Below are 20,163 nucleotides of genomic sequence, written 5' to 3'. Positions count from 1 at the left end.
GGCAGACAGGACACTTTAAAGTTCAACAGAAAACAACGGGGATCGTTTTCAATCTAGAGCTACGTATCCTCAGTGTGTACTCCCAGCACGGGACAGCAGCAGGCCAACCCAGGAGCAGCACTGACTGGCGGCCAGGCCCGAGCCTGTTAGCACAGTGAGAGGCACCGGATGCCTCCTCCCTAAAAAATGAAAGTGTGGGCCGTGAAGGCCCGCAACACCACCATCTCATCTCCGGAGAGTAGGTGTGGGGGTTACCATCTGAAGAGCAACGGATGCAGAAAAATCTAAGCCCTTCTTTCCTAACCTTCTGCTGGCACTTCCACTTCCGCTCCCTCGTTGCCTTCTGAGGAGTGATGGCTTCCAAAAAAAAAGAAAATGAAGAGTATATACTAAACCAAAAAAAAAAAAAAAAAAAAAAAAAAAAAGTCTAACAGTAAAAGAAGAAAAACTAGGTGACCATATAACTTTATATAGCAAGCATCTAAAAAGACTTAAAAAACTCAGTAATAAAATCAAACAATGTTTTCTAACTCAGAAAAACAACTCCTCTATTTGGAAGCTGAAAACTTCTCAAAGTCCAGACACCCAGAACCACACTGCAGGGCTGGGATTCGGCGTGGTCGCTGTCCCCACATGCCACCTTGCTGAGGGATGCTGGGATCTGAGAAGCAGGACAGTGCAGGAACCATGCTCATCGGCCACTGACTCACAGTCCAAGACCAGATCAGAAGACCCTTTCTCTGCCTGAGGCTAAACTCACTGGAGGCTTACTGTTTGCGGAGTGCCCCTCTTTGCCTCTGTAGAAGGTACAGACACTCTCGCATCATTTAATCGGAGTTGTACTTTAAACACTTTAACTAAATCTTTGGAGACTATTTTTACTTTAAACACATTTTAGTTTAGTAAAGAGCCTGCCTGAACATGGGACACACATCCAGCCTCCTGTCGGGTCAGACAGCGGGGAGAGCAGGTCATCCTACTACAGCAAGGGGACCAGGCACAATACAAAGCTACCAGCCAAGACGCCAGAGGGGCCACAGACTCTGGGGCACAGCCACCCCCAAGTGCGCCAATCTCTTAAGTGTTGAGGCTGGGACAAGGAAAAGAGGGAAAAGGCCGTCATCACCTGCCTGCCAGGACAGAGGAGCCATGGGGTGGGCAGCAGGTCTCCTGACAACTGTGCTCAGCTCACTCCTGGGGGACACGTTCAGTGTCAGGGCTCTCACGGCCAAGCTTCAGTCAGAGTTGCTGTGGTGTGGTGCTCTGATCTGCCATGCTGACGGCCTTGCTCTACAGTGGGAGCTCACTCACAGCTAAGAGTAGAACTGCGTTCACAAGGCAGCCTACGAGCAACGGGCACAGTGCACCTCCGCTACACTCTTCTACCTTTTGTACCTAATGTTAGCATTTATGCAGCTGTAAATTCTTTGACTGTGCAATGTCAAAAAAAAACAGAAGTGAAGCCAAAACCCGTGAGAAGGGGGAGCGGGCCAGCTGCCCAACAGGCGTGGCCGGGACACTGAGCGCAGACAGGGGAGCTGCCCACGGGCACGATGAGTGCCCTCTGCTCTAGGACAATCTATAGACATAACAGGCACAACTAGTTACATCATACAGCAATTCCAAAGAAAAGAAACCTCATGAGATCAAAGCCAGAGGGGACAAAGGGAAAGCCACCACTAACAGGTATGATCAGGTCTGGGAGCACAGCGACAGTTACCCAAAGGGTCAAAGCACGGGGATTTAGGGAGAAAGTTTGCAGTCCTTTCCCAAGCTAAGCATCGACGCGGACTTATCACTATCCACACTGCTAACCCGACAGTCACACCCTGACTATGCTGATAAAGGTATAAAGTGTACTTTACCTTCAATGGGAAAGTGTGTCATGTACCCATTTCGAGATTCATTACTAGATTCACAAAAGGGAAAATTGGTTTTTGAAAAATTTTGCTTGTGAAGTTCATTTATGTTTTAAAAAAAAAAAAAGGCCAATACATTTTTTTTCCTTTTCCATTTGGAAAAGCAATATAGTTATAATTATTAAAACAGTCTGTCCAATATAAAGAAACAGTAAATACGAACAGGATGTGGGAGAGCACAAGTGGAAAGGCGATACCTTGCAAAGCCTTCGAAAGGGGGAGCTTTTCATCAACATCATCAGTTTCAGAAGGGCCTGCTTTGGAACACAAAGATAAGCTTCAAAAGGGATTTCAGAGCACATGTCGGTCACATTAGTGCATGTCTGGGTGGGCTGAATGGAATGGTGGCCTTTTTAGAAATAAAAACAGGCAAACAGATGATGTTAGTGAATGGGCTTGGCGATGGGGAAAGGAGTGCTGGGTGGAGGGCTATGCACGCGGGTATGGGCGATGACCAACTGGATGGTATGGAGACCATGGCCTGTCTGCAGTGGAGGCTCTGAGGGGTCCAAAGGGAGCCCAACGCTGGCTGCTGCAGAAAGTCACAAAGCTTCAGCCTCCCCAGGCTTTCTGGAGGACTTACATTAGCCGTAGGTGCCATCAACCCCGCAGAGCACGACCGAGGCGCTCCTGGGCCACCATATTTCTCAGTACTTGGCCCAGTGTTTCCATCAGTAAAAGTATTGTGAAAACAGAAGGGCATTACGTAGGAGAGACAAAGAGGGTTCAGGTACACAAGGGCAGAGAGACAAAGCAGAGCCGCAGGGTCATGGTCCCAGTGAGATGTGCGCACGGATGAAGATGGCAGAATGAAAATCGGTTCACTAGGGAGCATGCAGCATGGGTACCGGGCACCCCAAAGTCACAGCTCTAGGCAAAACATTTCACAGTTCAAGTCAGTGCTCGTGTGAGACAGTCAGATGGAGTTAGACAGAGTGCCGGCTGGCCCACAACTTCTTGTCTTGCTGCCTCTACCTTTGGAGTGCTGAATGTAAATGTGCTCACCTCAGCCAGTCAGTCTGCCTGGAACCACCCACTGGGCTAAATAAGCTTTTTAGTAATTAATCAATTTAAAGAAACAAAGCACCAGTTCAATGGCTGCTTTTTTTTTTTTTTTCTCTTTTTCGGAGCTGGGGACCGAACCCAGGGCCTTGCACTTGCAAGCGCTCTACCACTGAGCTAAATCCCCAACCCCCTCAATGGCTGCTTCTTAACATAAAACAATTCACAGTAAGACACAGCCTGTAGCATCAGCCCTCAGGAGAATAAGGAGGAGCCTTAGTTTCCGGAAGCTGGGCTCACAGCAAAATCACACAGCCATAATAAAACAAAGCATGAACCCAGACCACGATCCTCCAACACAGTACAAAGAACACCTAAGGCAGCGGCTCTCACTCTTCCCAATGCTGCAGCCTTTAACACAGCTCCTCAGGCCGTGGGGACCCCAACCATAACATTATTTTCACTGCTAGTTCATTAACTGTAACTTTGCTACTGTTACGAATTGTCATAAATATCTATGTTCTCTGATGCTCTTAGATGACCCCTGTGCACACAGGGAATTTCACAGCAACACACGGCACGGGCACGGGGCATGTCAGGAAGGAGAGGCAGTGCAGACTATGGGGTGGCTCAGGCAGGGGCAGAGCACCTCCTTGTCCAGCAGCTCAAGGCCCTGAGTTCAGTCTCCAGAACAAAAGGAGAGTGAGGAAGAGAGAAAGACAGAGGGAGAAGGGCAGAAAGAAAGAAGGAAAAAGGGAAATGCCCACAAGGCACTGCTCTACTCACCCGGGGAGTAAATAAACAGCTGACCTTGCAACAAAGGCAAACTAAACCCTCAGGAGGCGGAGGCAGGAGGATAAAAGTCATCTCCTGAGCTACATAAGGAGCCTGAGGCCCGAGATCCAGGATACCCTGACCCAAGCCAAGCAAACCAGCGAGCTGTCCAACAACTACACACCTGAGAAGCAAGGCCAGGAGTGGTGGTACACACCTTGAACCAAGCACTCAGAAGGCAGAGGCAAGGGGATCTCTGAGTTTGAGGCCAGCCTGGTCTACATAAAGAGTACCAGGACAGGGAGGGTTCTATAATAGAGACTGGTTTCAAAAAACACCAAATAAATAAAATGTCACCTTCCTAGTAGGGGACTGGGAGAAGGGGAAGGGAAGGACATATTCACAGTAGGTGATGAAGAAGATGCCAATGTAGAAAATCCTAGAGCTGGGGATGTTTTATGTAAAAGATCGGTCTACCTGTTAACCTTATGTTCACAGGAGCAAGGCATTATCAACCAAGTCTAGGTGTTCTGCAACATTTTAACTCTAAAAACATAAAAATAACCCTTCTCTGAGCTTTAAGTGGCAGTAGCAGGAAGAACAAACCGTTCAAAGTTAACTGCAAACGACAGTGGGCCAGAGAGAGAGGTCAGGCGATAAAGGCACTGCTGCCAAGACCATGAACCGAGCTCGACGCCCACCTCCACACACGCACCAGGTTGTGTATGGGCCCTACCCCAGCGTGTTTTTTAATGAGTGTCACCTACACTCAGCCGGAAGTTTACACAGATATCCGCTCACTGAAGAACCATAAAAAAATCATTCCAGATATTTGTAAAGCACTCCCTATCCAGTAAGGCTTCTTACTTTTAGGAAAATCAAGTCTACCAGGCAAGTGCAAGCCAGAACTTGGTGAGAAGTTCAAGAAGCAGAGACAATCAAGTAGCCACTGAAGCGTCTGTGTGTCTGAGGCGAGCTCTCCCTGTTTATGTGTAGCTCTGACTGGCCTGGCCTCCCAAGTGCTGAGAATACTACCCAACATGTGCGGCCATGCCACAATGAAACTGCTACGATGACCCAGATGACCGTACAGGTGAAGATGGGCTGCATCTCTAGATTCCCGACTGAATGGGAACCGGGACCCGGCACCATGGCAGTCTGGACTTGTTCAGAGAGCCTTAAATGCCACCAGCAAGTGTCAGGAAGAGAGACTGCATTAAACAGTTGTTACCTTGAATGTTATACTGATAGTAATCGGGGTCTTCTGACTCCTCCTTCACTGTCACAGCGGCCATTTCCAGAGAAATGCCTACAAAACAAGTGACAGTGTCCGGTGTGTCACAGCTCCAGGGCGCTGTGCACTGAAATCCTCACACATTTTAAGGACTCTGAAAGGGCAAATGTTCATTAGGTGGGTGCTGAGGGAGGTCATCTGCAACCCAAACAAAGGCACGGTTTCAGTGACTGACAGACTGACAGGCAGGCAGACAGACAAACAGACCCAACCGACCCGCACAGACGTCACAGTAAAACTCAATCAGCTCTATGGGAAAAGGTGACAGGGAGCAGAGAAGCGAGGCTACCTCACCTTGCTCTGTCAGTACAGACAAAGATCACTTTAAAACAGGGTGCCCGTGGGACAGAGGGCCTCGCTGCTCTTGATGGAGTAAACTCCACTCACAGACAAGGACTCGATCACTCAGCGTCATGAAGGCGAAGGAAGGCCTGGAACACGCCCACACAAGCTGACCGATTTACCTCACGACAGGCCTAGCAACAGCCTCACCCCCTCACAGATCAAACACTAAGAGCCGACACTACAAACCCTCCAGAAAGAAACCTAACTGTAAACCTTATTGACTTTAGGTTGGACAAATATTTTCTAGGTTAAAAAACAAAAAAAAGAAAACCTTGTCCCTGGTTCAGAGAGACACATCTGTCAATTACAGCACCCAGAAAGGGGGCTGAGGGAGGACTGCCTGAGTGATACCTACAGCCTTACAGCCACTGTCTCAAAATAGGAATAAACCACAAAGGGGGCGGGAGGACGGGCAGGAGGTTGTGGGAGGGGACAAGAAAAACTGTAATGACATCTGTGCATGAAAAGGCCACAGGGATAGGACTGCAGACAGGGATGGGGGTTAAGAGCATGTACTGCTCGTGCGGAGGTCCTGGGTTCAGTACCGAGCACCCACCCGTGGCAGCTCACAAACACCTGTAACTACAGCTGCAGGGGACTGTGACGCCCTCTTCTGGTCTCTACAAGCACTGCACTGAACTAGCTCACCCACAAGGACACGCTGACACACAGTTACAGCTTCTTTAAATCACCACTTACTTTCTTTCTTTCTTCCTTCCTTCCTTCCTTCCTTCCTTCCTTCCTTTCTTTCTTTCTTTATGCTTTGCAACAGAGTTTCACTGGGTAGCACTGGCTGTCCTAGAACTTGCTCTACAGACCAAGCTGGCCTGGAACTCAGAGATCTGTCTGCTTCTGTCTCTCAAGTACTTGGGACCAAAGGCCTGGGCCGCCATTCCAGCTTTAAAGACTCCTTTATTGCGGGGGTGGAGGGATGGCTCAGTGGTTTAAGAGCACTGTTCTTCCAGAGGTGGCGCACAACATCTGTAATGGAGTTCCGAGGCTCCCTTCTGGTGTCTGAGGATAGCTATGGTGTACTCATATAAATAAAATAATTTAAAAAAAATCCTTTATTGTATATGCATACAATATGTATGTATGTATGAATGTATGTATGTATGTATAAAATGCCACAGCGAAACCCAGCACCTTGAATTCTGAAAGTAAAGTTAAAGCCTATAAGACCTCAACCCTATATAAAGAACTGAGAGAGAGAGAGAGAGAGAGAGAGACAGAGAGAGAGAGAGAGAGAGAGACAGAGAGAGAGAGAGAGAGAGAGAACACAATGAAAAAGAGGCCATGAAATTTCAAGAGAGCATGGCAGGATATATGGCAAGGTTTAGAGGGAGGACAGGGAAGGAATAAATGATATAATTACATTATAACCTCAAAAATAAAATAAAATTTTTAAATGAATTAAGGCAGACAAGGTGGCATTACACCTTTAATCCCAACACTTAGAGAAGAAAAGGCAGGCAGTTCTCTGTGAATTCAAGGTCAGCCTGGTCTACATAATGTGTTCCAGGACAACAAGGACTACACAGAGAGACCCTGTCACGGGAGAGAGAGAGAGACAGAGACACAGACAGAGACAGAGAGAGAGGCAAAGAGGGAGGGAAGGAGGGAAGGAGGGAAAGAGAATATAGTGATAATTAAAGAGTAAAAAATGGGGCTGGAGAGATGGCTGTTTGGTTAAGAGCACCGACTGCTCTTCCAGAGGTCCTGAGTTCAATTCCCAGCACCCACATGGTGGCTCATGATCATCTGTAATGGGATCCGATGCCCTCTTCTGGCATGCGGGCATACATGCATTTAAAGCACTCATGTACATTAAATACATAAATAAGTCTTTTTTTAAATGTCTTAAAATCTTTTTTAAAAAAGCCATAACCTTGAAAACATAGAAACTAAAATTTACTGTTTTTTAAGTTTCAAAGACACCAGAAAAGAAAATTAAAGACCACGCACAGACTGTAAGAAACATCCGCAAGACCAAATCTGACTTATATCCAAATACACGCACGACTTCTAACAAGCGCAGGTTAGAGAGAGAACAGGACCTGGGGAGTGACTCCCTGGTCAAACGCCTGCCACACAGACAGCATCAGGACTGCACTCTCAACTCCCAGGACCCATGTGCAGCTGGACATGGTGGTGCGTGTCTGCAGCCAGCTCTCTACAGCTCGACGGGAGGCAGAGAATTCCTGGGCACTCGCAGGTCAGACACCTGCCTTTGTGGTAGCCACACTCAGACCAGTACTTGAGGTTGTTGTCTGATGTGCCTGGGGCGCCCATATTCTCTCCTCCCTTTCTGTCCCTCCTCTCCTCTCTCTGGCTCTCTCTCTTCACACACACACACACACACACACACACACACACACACACACACACACACACACCTCTAACAGCTAATGAGTCCATGACAGAAGTGTTCAGCATCGTCTCCCATGAGGAAATGACAATCGAGACCACACACAGCGAGAGAGCTTGGGAGATGAGATAGCTCAGTGGTTAAGAATCCCTGCTACACAACCCTGGGCACCAGAGCTTTGTATCTCAGAATTCACATCACAAACGAACGGAGCCTGCCAGTGCCTGCAACCTCAGCTCAGGGGGAAGACACAGATCACTCACTGAGCTTGCAAGCTGGAGGCCCGGATCTGAGAGACGCTGCCTCGGAGGAACAGAGTAGAAGCCAGTGGGCGGCCTCCTCTGGCCTTGGAGCAGGCACGGGCGCACAAACTCCTGCCCCATTCCCACTCCAACACATAAATACACATTTCCAAACAGGCACACATACAAGGTTAACTAATCATAAACAAGTCTTTAGGGGCCCCTCCTACACTGGAACAGGGTAGAGTAACACATGCCTGTAATATCAGCGCCACTGAGACCCGCAGGAGCTCCTAAGAGGCCAGTCCGCTCAGCATAAGGAGACACAAACTAGTGACTCAAACTGTAACCGTCTCAACCGAGGAAAAAGCTTTCCTTTTCTACTGGATTCTAAGAGTGCTAATACATACCAGAATCTTCCGTGGGCTCAGTTTTCACTTTGATGGGGCCACAACTGAAAGGAGGAAGAAACATGGATCATGGGGTGCATCTGGTTGTCGACAGCTTCCCCGACATCGAGACTCGGCTAACAAGGGTCCTAACGCACAACTGCGGGGCCAAAACCTACATTCCTGGCATCGCACACCTATGCAGCACTTAGGAGGCCGGGGCACAAGTGTTCTGTCACGAGACGATCCTAGGCTATTAAAAAGTAAGGATTTTTCTAAAAAAGCAAAATTTACACTTTCACAACCAAGCGTTCGGCTGCACACCGCACTTCTGGATGTGTGCAAGACGTGTGGGCCTCAGCCTTCTGCTCCTGCTAACTCTGGGGCAGGCGCCATGTTGCTGGGAAATGACGGCTTACCTTCCACCCGGAGACAGCATGGGCCTGTCCACATCGGCCACCATCACTCGACCACCTATGAGGCAAATTACAGTCAGGCTCAATGACATTTGCTTGTTTGTCTGTTTCTGGTTTTGGGCTTTGTTTGATACAGGGATTCTCTGTGTAGCTCTGGCTGTTCTAGAACTCACTCTATAGACCAGGCTGGCCTCCGACTTAAAGGCCACCTGCCTCTGCCTCTTGAGTGCTGAGATTAAAGGCATGTGCCACCAAAGCCCCACATCCCATTCCTTTTGTTGCTGTTGGTTTGATTTTGAGATTGGGTCTCATGAAGTAGCCCAGGCTGGCCTAACTGTCCACAATCTCTCACCTCACACAGTGCCAGGATTACAGGCTCATGGTACTATGCCCTGGCTTGTGGGGACTCAAGGTGAGGTTGGGAGGACCAAGAGACGTGCAAGCGCAGACAGCCCTGAACTCTCTGATCCAGTTGTCACTGCACCAAAAGGCAGCTGATGTAAATATGACCCTACTCAAGGTCAGTGGATCTCCTCTTGGGGGCTTTTGTCAGACATGATGGGTATGGTCTCAGGTGGATAATGATCAGTACTCCAACCCATGAGACACTGTAAAATGGTGAATTATACTGCAGTTAAGAGAAATGTCTTGCAAGGCTTGCAGGTATACAGGGAGTCAGGCATTTGGAATACCGAGACAGTTCAAAGCCAGTCTTGACTACACAGCAAAGCCCTGTCTCACCCCTGCATAGCCTAGCTAATACAGGTCCCCTGGCTTGCATCACATTGTGGAGGGTGCTGGTGGGGTTAAGCCTGCAACCAATCTTACACAGACCTTCCTTTGAGAGCCAAGAATCTATACAGCCCAAATGTCCCTCAGCACAGGAATAAGCAAACACATCTGTCTTTTATCTATATCACAACACGAGAATGAAACAGCCTATGTGGAGCGCAGGGGACTCAGCAGCCTGCTCTGAGTTTGGGAACAGCCTGGTCTATAGCGAAAGGCCCAGACCACCCAGGAAGCAAGGCCCTGTAGCTGGTCTTTGCTATTTTGTGGGCTCTTTTTTCCTCCCACCCTTTACCGCACCCGGCATGGTTTCACCCCTAACACTATAGGAGAGAGGAAAGGATAAAGGGAGAGAGGGATCCCTGAATCTAAGCTCTCTCCTTTTGTTTCTTCTCTGAGCAGGACAACTAATCAACTGTGACCAAGATTCCCCCCGAGGAATAACAACTGCCCATCACGCCTGTCAGGGGCTCAGATTGGGACTACAGACACGGCACAAAGAGCCTGAAGGACAGACTGCAGCGAGGCAAGTAAAAGCCACATGCTGCCAGGCCCGGTGTCCCGAATTCCACCCCTGAGACTGAGTATGGATGGGAGCAGCACTGTAATGTCAGGGCCTTTGCTATGAAATGGAGGGAGAGGCAGGCACAGCCGGAAGCCAGAGGACCTGAGTGCACAGACCAGCAGAAACAAGTAGGAGGCAGGCCCTATGGCCTTAATCTGAATTTTTCTTTGTATAGCCAGTACTGACCTCAAATTTTCCATCCTCCTGCTTCAGCTACATGGGTACTGGGACTACAGGCCTGTGCCACAACTCTGCTTGCTTCTTTATCAATCTTAAATAGGACCCCACACACTGCTCCTGTCCTCAAGTAGTCAAAGGAGACAGACATGAGGTGACAAGTGTTTTCTCCTAACATGGACCTCAAAGTGACATGCACTACAGCCACTGTATTTGGTCTTATTTGCAATTACCCTACCCAGACCAAAAGGTAAGTGACAAAGGGCACACTGGCAGGAAGGGAAGAGGGACACCCGTCTTCACCCTCACACTGCCGTAAAGAGAACACAGAAATAGAGCCAGGGTCAGCTGACTCCAGCAAAGTTTCCAAGACAACGCAGAGAGCACCCTCCTCACGGATCGCTCCGGGAGCACTGAGACCTAGACGCAAAGCTGAATTTGAGTCTCTACATTCTGTGGGTACAAACTCAACATAGACGTCGAGCTGGGCTGGCGGTGGGGGCGGTGGAGCATCCGCCTGGCACTGGCAGGTTGGGCTCCACTCCTAGCACCACTGGAGATGAAAGACACTAAATCCAGGACACCTTTAACACAAGCGAGGTGACTGTCCATATCCTCAGGCTAGTTGACATTTCCTTCTCTTTTGTAGCACAGCATTGTGAGAGGTCAGCAAGCCCTGTGGACTGGATACCTCCCAGCCCCCAGAAAACAGCGAGTCAGAGAAGAAAAGGTGTCTCCTCAAGAATGCTCACCGAGCCCTCCTAACACGTGCTATCACCTACAATCCCAGCACCAGGAAGGAGGCTGGACGTCTGTGACTTTGAAGCCACTCAGGCTCAAAATAACCAAATAAGAGGCGCCCGGCTGCTATTTCTCCATTGCTGGAGCTGAACTCAGCCTCCTACACTGAGCCAAGACTCTCCCACTAGCTGAGTGTCCCCAGCCCTGATTTCAAAGGGTTAGCATTGTACAGTTACTAAACCATGCATTTTACACTTAAAGTGTGTCATTATACTGTAATAAAACTGGTAAAATTCAATTTTCTTTCATTTAACAGAAAATATGTGCAAGTCACATGTGGTTACAGGTGCCTGGCAGGAAGATCAGGCCGGGTTCTACCGTGAGTCCAAGGTCAAGCTGGCTACCCCAGATCTTTTCTCAGAAAACAGGAAAAAGTGTGTGTGTGTGTGTGTGTGTGTGTGTACACGCCCGCATGCATGTGAGTGAGTGTGCATGCATGTTCATACACTCAGATCCATTTGTCTTTTCTCATCCGTCTTTATGTGGTAGAAAGAACTCCTCTGGTACTAAGTATCACCTTTAAAATATATCAAATCAGGGACTGGAGAGATGGCTCAGTGACTAGGAGCACCGACTGCTCTTCCAGAGGTCCTGAGTTCAACTCCCAGCAACCACATGGTGGCTCATAACCATCTGTGATGGGATCCTATGTCCTCTTCTGGTGTGTCTGAAGACGACAGTGTACTTGTATTCATTAAATAATTAAATATTAAAACAAAAACGAAAGCCGTGTAAGCTGGGGGCCAGAAACGAGCCGTGGGAGTTGAGAGCGCACACTGCTCCTGCAGAGGGCCCTGTTCAGGTTCCTGCAGACACAGCAGAGAGCTCACAACCGCCTGCAACTCCAGCTCCGGGGTCTGATGCCCTCACGCCCTCTTTTGGCCTCCATGGCCATGTGCACACAAATCTTTAAAAAACAAACAAACAAACAAAGCACTGACAGTAGACCTGGCTCTGGGGTGCCACTCCCATCTTGTCCTAATTGAGTGGGATGGCCAGCTCACGCTAGAGGAAGTCCTGAGCCATCCCCTCAACCTCCGATGCTCTTCCTCAACCCCTCGGGGCCATTCTTACACATGGCTGCCTTACTTCGGTCATGGCCGCTTGATAGCCATTGACAGTTGCTAACAGATGAGGCACACTCAAGTGTCCAGACTGTGCTTCCAGAACACACTCCCGTGCTCACGCTGCTCTGCCATTGTGGAAGCATGAGCTCAACCAGGCTGGCTCACAGGACGGGAGAGGACGGCAGACAGGGTGGACGGAAGCATGAAACGCTGCCACAGGTTTTTCAATAATCCCGATTCAAAAACCCAGCCGCCAACATGTGAGCAAGGCCACGCACTCACCGAGGTGTTTCTTCGGCTCGAGGAAAGGTCTGCGTGGGAAGGAAACAGGAAACAATGAGTGAACACTCAAGACTACATTCGTAAGCAGCAGCACGCAGTGTCTGGATTACCCAGAACGGTGCAGATCTGGTGAGCACGCATGCACGCACGCACACTCCGTGACAGGCAACATGGAGCAGGAGCCTCACCTCTTGATGATGAAGGAAATCCCCGCCTTGTTCTCCAGAATCCACTTCAAGGTTGCGAGGTCGTAGTGCTCCGGGTGCTTGAAGGCGACGCCCTCGGGAAGCCCCTGCACCACCACAGCTGACTGGTCACGCAGCATCTTCTCATACGGCACAGGGACCACTGTGGATTTGCCTAAGGCTTTCCCTGTGGGAAGAAGACGTGGAATTAGCATGACCCACACATGGTCACAACTGAAAACTGAATCACGGCAGCTGGGGGAGGACTCCCACGACGTATGTAAAGTGACTGTCATTTCATGAGGACACGATTTTGGAGCTCCAACACCCATAGAAACTTCAGGGCAGGTTAGGCTCGTAACTGTAATCCTAGTGTTAAGGAAAAAAATCCTGGGGTTCACTGGTTACCTCGTCTGGCCAATCAGTGAGCTCCAGGCTCACAAAGCAGACCTGCCTCAAAAAGTAAGAAGGGCATGCGGCTGACAGGTTGGTGGCTAAGAGCACTGCTCTTCCAGAGGACCTGTGTTGGACTCAAGACAGTGACAGTGTACTCATATACATAAAATAAATGAATAAATCTTTAAAAAAAAAGAAAAGAAATCAGTAAGGGGGAGCTGACAAGATGGCTCAGTAGGTGAGAGCGGCCTGCTGCCAGGCCTAAGGACCCGAGTTCAATTCCCAGAACCCGCATGGTAAAAATACAAAACCAACTTCTGCAAGCTGTCCATCCTCTTACCTCCCCATGTAACATTGTGGACTGCATGGACACAGGCACACAGATGAGCACAATCACGATAAGTAAATGGAAAACAAATTAAATGTAAGGTAGAAAAGCAATTCCAAAGACACATGCGCTCCAGACGCACACGGCAGCACCGGACCCCGCAAGCAGATCGTGCTGGCCCGCAACTTTAATCCTAGCACTCAGGAGGCAGAGGCAGGAGGATTCGAGTTCAAGGCCAGCCTGGTCTACAGAATGAGTTCCAGGACAGCCAGAGCTACATACATACCTGTCTGGAAAAATAAAAACAACGACAAAATAAAAAGAGCTTCCCAAAGGTCAGGGAGTGGCATCTGACTTCAACATTAACATAGTATTTCAAATGCAATTTAAACATTTATGTTTGATTCCCATGTCCACTACCTCCTGAGCCTGGAATCTGTACAAAGGACCAAAATACAAACTATACACTATACCTCACTCTGGCCGGTGTGGCACACCTACAAGGCCACTAAGTGGGAGCCTGGGCGGAGGATCCAAGGTCCAAGCCTGCCTGATGACTGGTGAGAGCCTCTCTTAGGGTAAAAACAACGGGCTGAGGATGGGGTGCACTCCAGTTCTCTAGCGATTTCTTTGTGGGGTCCTGGGTTCAACCTCAGAACCAGAATAAATTATAAGGATGATTTGTTCCATCAATATGGTCTCTAGATTTATTTGTCATATGTGTAAGTTACAAGGCATGCTTTGGTCCCTACGACAGGACAGAAGCAGATGGTAGTTTGCAGAGGTGAGGATAACCATCGATGCCAAAACCAGTCACTCTCAGGCCAGCGGAGTGGGTCAAAGGGTAAAGGCCCTTGCCACAAAAGCCTTGTTGCCTGAGTTTAAATCCAGAACTCACATAAAGTGGGAGAACTGACTCCATATAGTTGGCCTCTGACCTCATCGTCCATGCCACGACATACATGCATAACCCTCCCATACATACACACACATACTAGAATTTGTTGGGGTTTTTTTCTTTTTTTTTTTTTTTTTTTTTTTTTTTTTTTTGGGGCTGGGGGCCGAACCCAGGGCTGAGCTAAATCCCCAACCCCGGTTTTTGTTTTTTTCTTTTTTCTTATCTTCTGCGTTAAGCACTCACTTTGCAGACCAGACTGACCTGAAACTCAGAGACCCACTCCCATGTCACCATGCCTGCCCAGTATATACTGGTAACAATAATTAATTAACTACATCCTACTTATTTCTCAGTTCTTTTGACTTAACCCCTTAAATTTACAAATTAATCTACTCAATTTGTAAAACATTATATGACTGTCAAATCAATTATAAAACCTACCATTTAGGAAACATGTCATAGTGGCCAGGAACACTGCAGTGGGAGAGACACTAACCATTCACAGAACAATCAGTTCAATCCCCAGAACCCCACAAGAACTCCACAAAGTTGTCCTGACCTTCACACAAAAGCTCTCACACCCACAAATACACACGTGTATATATACAAACACTTTTTTTTAGAGAGGAAAATACTAGTATTTTCTCAAATTTTAAAGTGTCGTGTTTTTACCATAGCAAAAGCAGAAATAGTCTTCCACCGTTTTTCTGAGGGTCTCAATTTCTACAGCATCCACGCTCATCCGGTTGGCCTGGGTTGTACATTTCATCTTATGCATCTCGGCGGCCTTTTCTTCTTCTTCAACACCTGTAAAACAGTGACACAAAGGCTCGTACCCACTGTCCCAGTTTGCTTCTCTGTTGCTACAATAAACACCTTTACGGTAGGAAAGCACTTACTGGCTTTCAGGTGCCACCAAGGCGGGCCGCAGCAGAGAGCATGGAGGAGCAGTGCTTACTGGCTTGCTCAGCCTGCTTTCTTATAAAGCCCAGAACCATCTGCTCAGGGGTAGCACAGCCCACAGTGGGCTGAAACATCCCATATTAATCACCAATCAAGAAAAGGCCCCACAGACATGCCCGAAGACATGGGGGCAATTATGCAATTGTGGGTCCTTCTTCCTAGGGAACTGGTTGGTCAGTACCAAGTTGGCACAGACAGCCTGAATGCCACTTTACTTCTTACTACCTGGCCTTTCCTAAGAATATTGTTGCTATGCCTTTTCCTCCAGCCTTCTTTCCTTCCTTCCTTCCGCCTCACTAATCACCCAGCTTCCCCTGAAGCTCCTATCTGGCCACCACTGACTGGCCTTGAACCCTCCTTTTTCCTCGGTCTGGGTATACAGGCGTGACTTACTGCACCCAGGACTATATTCTAACGACTTCGTTACAAAATCTCCATGCGGAAGGAACGGGGACATTCTAACAGTGATCTCCATGCGGAAGGAATGGGGACATTCTAACAGTAATCTCCATGCGGAAGGAATGGGGACATTCTAACAGTAATCTCCATGCGGAAGGAATGGGGACATTCTAACAGTAATCTCCATGCGGAAGGAATGGGGACATTCTAACAGTAATCTCCATGCAGAAGGAACAGGGACATTCTAACAGTAAACATCTGGCTAAGTGAGGGGCTTCTAACAGTAAACACATCTGGCTGGGTGAGGGGCTTACAGCTGTAATGCCAGCATGGGGAGGTGGAGCCGGGAAGATCAGGAACTGGAGGTCGGGGCTGGAGAGAGGAGTTAAGAGCACTGCCTGTTCTTCCACCAGAGGGCCCTAGACAGACCCTTTGGAATTCCTGTTCCAAAGAACAGTGCCCTCTCCTGACCTCCATGGGCAGTGCACACATGTGGTACATAGACCCCTGGGGGACACACAAAAACTCACACACATAAAATAAAAATAAATCTCAAAAAGAGAGGTTTGGCAGTCACCCAGAGCTGCTACATAAGACCGTGGCTCAAGAAAGCACAGGGCTGGGCACAGGGCTCAGCTGGTGCTTGCTAGTCATGCATGGAGCTCTGGTTCAACCTCCAGCCCTGCATGAACCATGTAGCGGCACACTGCTAGAACCCAGCACTCAAGAGGCAGCTGCAGGAGGATCGGGAATTCAAGGTCCTCCTTGGCTGCATAGGAAGTCTGAGGTTATATATGAGACCCTGTCTATATAAACAAATGAACTAACATATAACCAGGGTTCAAATTTTATCAGAAAAATCAAGATACAAAGATTTTAAGTAGGAAGACAGTGGGGGGGGGGACAGGGGACGGTTTGCAGCATCCTTTCTGCCCTAGGGACTGAAGCAGAACTCCATGTGTGACACCCAGGTACCCTACCACTGAGACACTGCCAGCCCCGGCCCTGGAAGGACTACAAAATGCACTGGAGGCTAAGACAGCAGAAACAGAGTTCAAAGCCAGTGACGGCTGCACAATGAGACTGGCGAAGAGGTAAGAAGGAAGAGGACAGAGAACCTGAAGGAACAGGAGAGTTAAATGAATTAACTAACAAACACGGCTGTCTGTGAGCACTGCTGGCCCGCCTCTCGGGCATGTGCTGGCCAGTGTGAGGCTACAGGGCCAGTTTGGATCTTACAGACAGGTTTTATGGTTTTGCTTTGTTTGAGCTTGATCTACCATAGATGCAGTGGTCACTGCTGCCCTGGCCTTGGCGTGCATCTCCTGACCCTGCCCACAGAGTTGACATTTACTTAGTGATACAACACTGTATTTCTTTCTCGTGAAAAGAAAACAAAAGGGGGGATTTTTTTATAGCACACAAAACATAGCTCTCTAATGCCTGGGCATGGTAGCTCATGCCTTTAACCCTGGGGAGGCAGAAGCAGGAAGATCTCTGAGAGTTTGGGGCTAGCCTAATCTACAGAGCCAGTTCCAGGCCAGCCAGGGCTACAAAGAAAGACCTCACAAATCAAACAAAAACCCCTCTCTACCTTCTTTCTGATATCCCTAACCCTCACCCTAACATTATAAAAGTTAAAAGATTCTGAGAGAAAAGCTTATCAACCCCTGTGCCCAATGCAAGACCCAACAGGTGACAAGACTCCCTGGGAAAACCTACGCTGGTATCAGGAGGGCAGTCAGATGTTTGCGTCCAGCCAGCTGTCCCTGAACTCAATGGCAAGTCTCCTATTTGGTATAAGCCACTAGCTTCAGTTTCACTGAGGAACAATGCCTGTGGTGTATCTGTTCCTTACACTCATCCACAAGGTAAAGCATGGTGTCATGGTTTGCATGTTTGGCTCAGGGAGGGGCACTATTGGAGGTGTGGCCTTGTTGGAGTGGGTGTGGCCTTGTTGGAGTGGGTGTGTCAGTATGGAGTGGTTTAATACCCTAGTCCTAGCTGCCTGGAAGTCAGTATTGTGCTAACAGCCTAATGATTTTCTTCTTGGTGCTACTCACATAATAGGACATCATAACCGCAGCCCAATTCAACACTGCAGTGCCTACCTTGAGACCAGAGAGAGAGGACTGTTACTGTTTGCAAATGATGGTGAGTTTTCTTCTCTCTCCTTCGGCAGAAGCTATAGGGAAGGGGCCTCACACTGTGGCACTAGCCACTCTAGCAGTTATCAAAGTGTATAAAACCAGATCCTGGCTTCGTCACTTAGAGTGACTGTAGCAGCTCACAGGACTTTCTGGGAACAATCGCCCCAGCTGGGCTATGCTGTAGCAGCCTATAGCACTCTCTTCTCCACTCACTGTTTCTATAGTGGGTCCTGAACATGGAACCCTGGATACATCCATCTTTGTGGAGTCTACCACAATGTTGCCATAGCACCCTGGACCTGCCCCAGAAGCCACGTCACTGGGTGCTCTTTCTCTTAGATCTGTACCCCGTAGATTCCACCATGAAGGTGCTAGAGGTCATCACCCCGCCCCCTAATAGCAGGGAGGGAGAAATGAAGGAGGGCTGGAGGACCACAGGTGGGCAGGCTCTGAGATGCTGGCTTCTTCTTCCCAGAAAACCTCCAAGAGAAACAACAGGAAGCTTTGGAGACTGGTGTCTAAACAGGACCAACAGCCTGGATCTCTGCATCTTGGTTTCCTGTCTTACAAACTTGTTGAGTTCCTTGTGTCCCCTGCACTCAGCAACCCCTAGACACCACCTACCAGCCCCCTCCTCGCCCCTCGTACATGGTCTCCTTCTACAGTGGCTTGTCTTAACCCATTCTGACAAATACTCTTGTCACAATGTCTTCTCTCTTCAGATGTAATTCATTCTTACAAAGTTTGAGATGCTTTACCTAAAAACAATTACATTTAATATTTACATACTACAAAAGATAAAAACGCCACACTTACAATACTTCACAAAATCTTTTTGGAAATCTTTTCTGGTATTGACAAAAGCACGCCCTCTTTCGGTTCCAACGACAAACACATCTGTCTCATACACGGCAATGCAGGCCACCTCAGCCTTGGACTTGGCCAGCTCTTTACACTGAAATAAAAACAGACATTACACTGCATATAGCTGTTAAAAAGCACTGTTTCTTTCTAGATAAATTAAAAAACCTAACACTTAAAACTGCTATAATATACAATCAGGACTCGAGTGTCATTCGTATCTTTAAATTAAGCAAAAGTAGATTTTGTACCTAGTTCTAAAAGGGGGCAGGGGAGATAAAAACAAAACAACAACAAAACAATTTACAGGAAGAATGAAAGGAGGACACCCCCCACACCCCGTTTTGTGTGTTGAGGGAAGATTCCTCAATATACAAACTCAGATTTGCAGACCCTGTGAGGCCTTAGGGAAAGCAAGGTCCCAAAGGCCAGCTGCCTCTGCTGCCAAGAAGGGAACGTGGGTGCCATGGTGGTGAAGATGGAAACTACAGATACAGCGCGGTGTGGCTAGGTGGGACTAAGGCCGCCACCCGAGAGCAGATCTGACGCCCACTCAGAAGGCAACTCCACTCCTAAGGTTTTTGTTTCTTTGGAGTTTTTCTTGGTATCTCATTATATAGCCCAAAGTATGCTAGAACACAAGATTCTCCTGCCTCAGTTTTCAAAGTGCTGGGATTCTACGCGGATTCCGACTGACTTTACATTAAATGTGTAGAAGAACCTGAGGGCTGGGGATGTGTAGGGTAGGAGCACAATGCTGGAGCTGCGCCAAGTTTGGGTTCCAGCACAGAAACAGTCTATAAAACTTGGTAGTAAAATCTGACTCAAAAGTTCAAATCTTGGGACTGGGAGGATGTGGCTTGCCTACCGTGACCCTAACATTTTGGAGAGACGGAGACAAAAAAAGGATCAGAAAGTGCAAGGTCAGATGGCCTCAAAAAAATAAATAGATCCTAGGGCACACGTCAGTGGTGGAGAGCTGGCCTAGCACAGCAGACGCAGGATGGCTCGATCCCAACATTTAAGAGGAGTAATAATTAATCTGTTTAGCTAATATTTCACAGGAACTACGACCAGGCCCCCGGCAGAGCCCCACTGTCTCACCATGGACTCCAGGGCAGACATGAGGAACGTCACCACCATCCTGCTCTCCGAAGACTCCTCATCCTCCGCAGGCAGCGCGGACATCGCTACTTGGGCCATGATTTCTGCAGAGGAAAACACAAGGGAGGTGAGTGGAGGAGACCCACATGGCCAATGCTCTACGCATGCGGCCCACGTCGTTTACAGCGTCATAGCTGCCCGAACTCCTTTAAGATACGTGCTTAACTTTCCAGGGCGTGTTATTTCCATAAAATTAGCTCAGCATCACACCCCAACTAAAACCCAGATGGCATCCAGACCCAGTGACATGTTCTCCAGGGAGAGCAGCCACACTTCGTGATCCAATTCACGGGCAAGCAACAAACTCCTGTCTCTCCCCGGTGTGCTCGCACAGAAGAGCAGGTGGCGTTACCGAGGCCGAGCCGAGCTGCTTCTCTCTAAGGGAGCAG

The 20,163-nt window shown here is 48.4% G+C and overlaps 1 protein-coding gene across 1 annotated transcript in view; it reads right to left on the bottom strand.

Moving 5' to 3' along the window:
- Gtf2i (general transcription factor IIi) overlaps positions 1 to 20,163 on the bottom strand; it is a 72,120-nt gene that overhangs the window by 33,695 nt on the left and 18,262 nt on the right. Inside the window, exons 2-11 of the mRNA XM_032886275.1 lie at positions 19,715 to 19,818; positions 18,566 to 18,704; positions 14,910 to 15,044; positions 12,619 to 12,802; positions 12,431 to 12,459; positions 8,753 to 8,807; positions 8,355 to 8,398; positions 4,927 to 5,004; positions 2,117 to 2,176; positions 305 to 361 (exon numbers count right to left, since the gene is read on the bottom strand). Of these exons, the coding sequence (XP_032742166.1) occupies positions 305 to 361; positions 2,117 to 2,176; positions 4,927 to 5,004; positions 8,355 to 8,398; positions 8,753 to 8,807; positions 12,431 to 12,459; positions 12,619 to 12,802; positions 14,910 to 15,044; positions 18,566 to 18,704; positions 19,715 to 19,813 (880 nt within the window). The 5' untranslated portion in view covers positions 19,814 to 19,818. The remainder of the gene's footprint in view (positions 1 to 304; positions 362 to 2,116; positions 2,177 to 4,926; positions 5,005 to 8,354; positions 8,399 to 8,752; positions 8,808 to 12,430; positions 12,460 to 12,618; positions 12,803 to 14,909; positions 15,045 to 18,565; positions 18,705 to 19,714; positions 19,819 to 20,163) is intronic.

Source organism: Rattus rattus, chromosome 16, assembly GCF_011064425.1.
Source record: "Rattus rattus isolate New Zealand chromosome 16, Rrattus_CSIRO_v1, whole genome shotgun sequence".
Lineage (NCBI taxonomy): Eukaryota > Metazoa > Chordata > Mammalia > Rodentia > Muridae > Rattus > Rattus rattus.
Note: the sequence above shows the minus strand (reverse complement) of the source record. Positions and strands in the feature narration are given on the sequence as shown.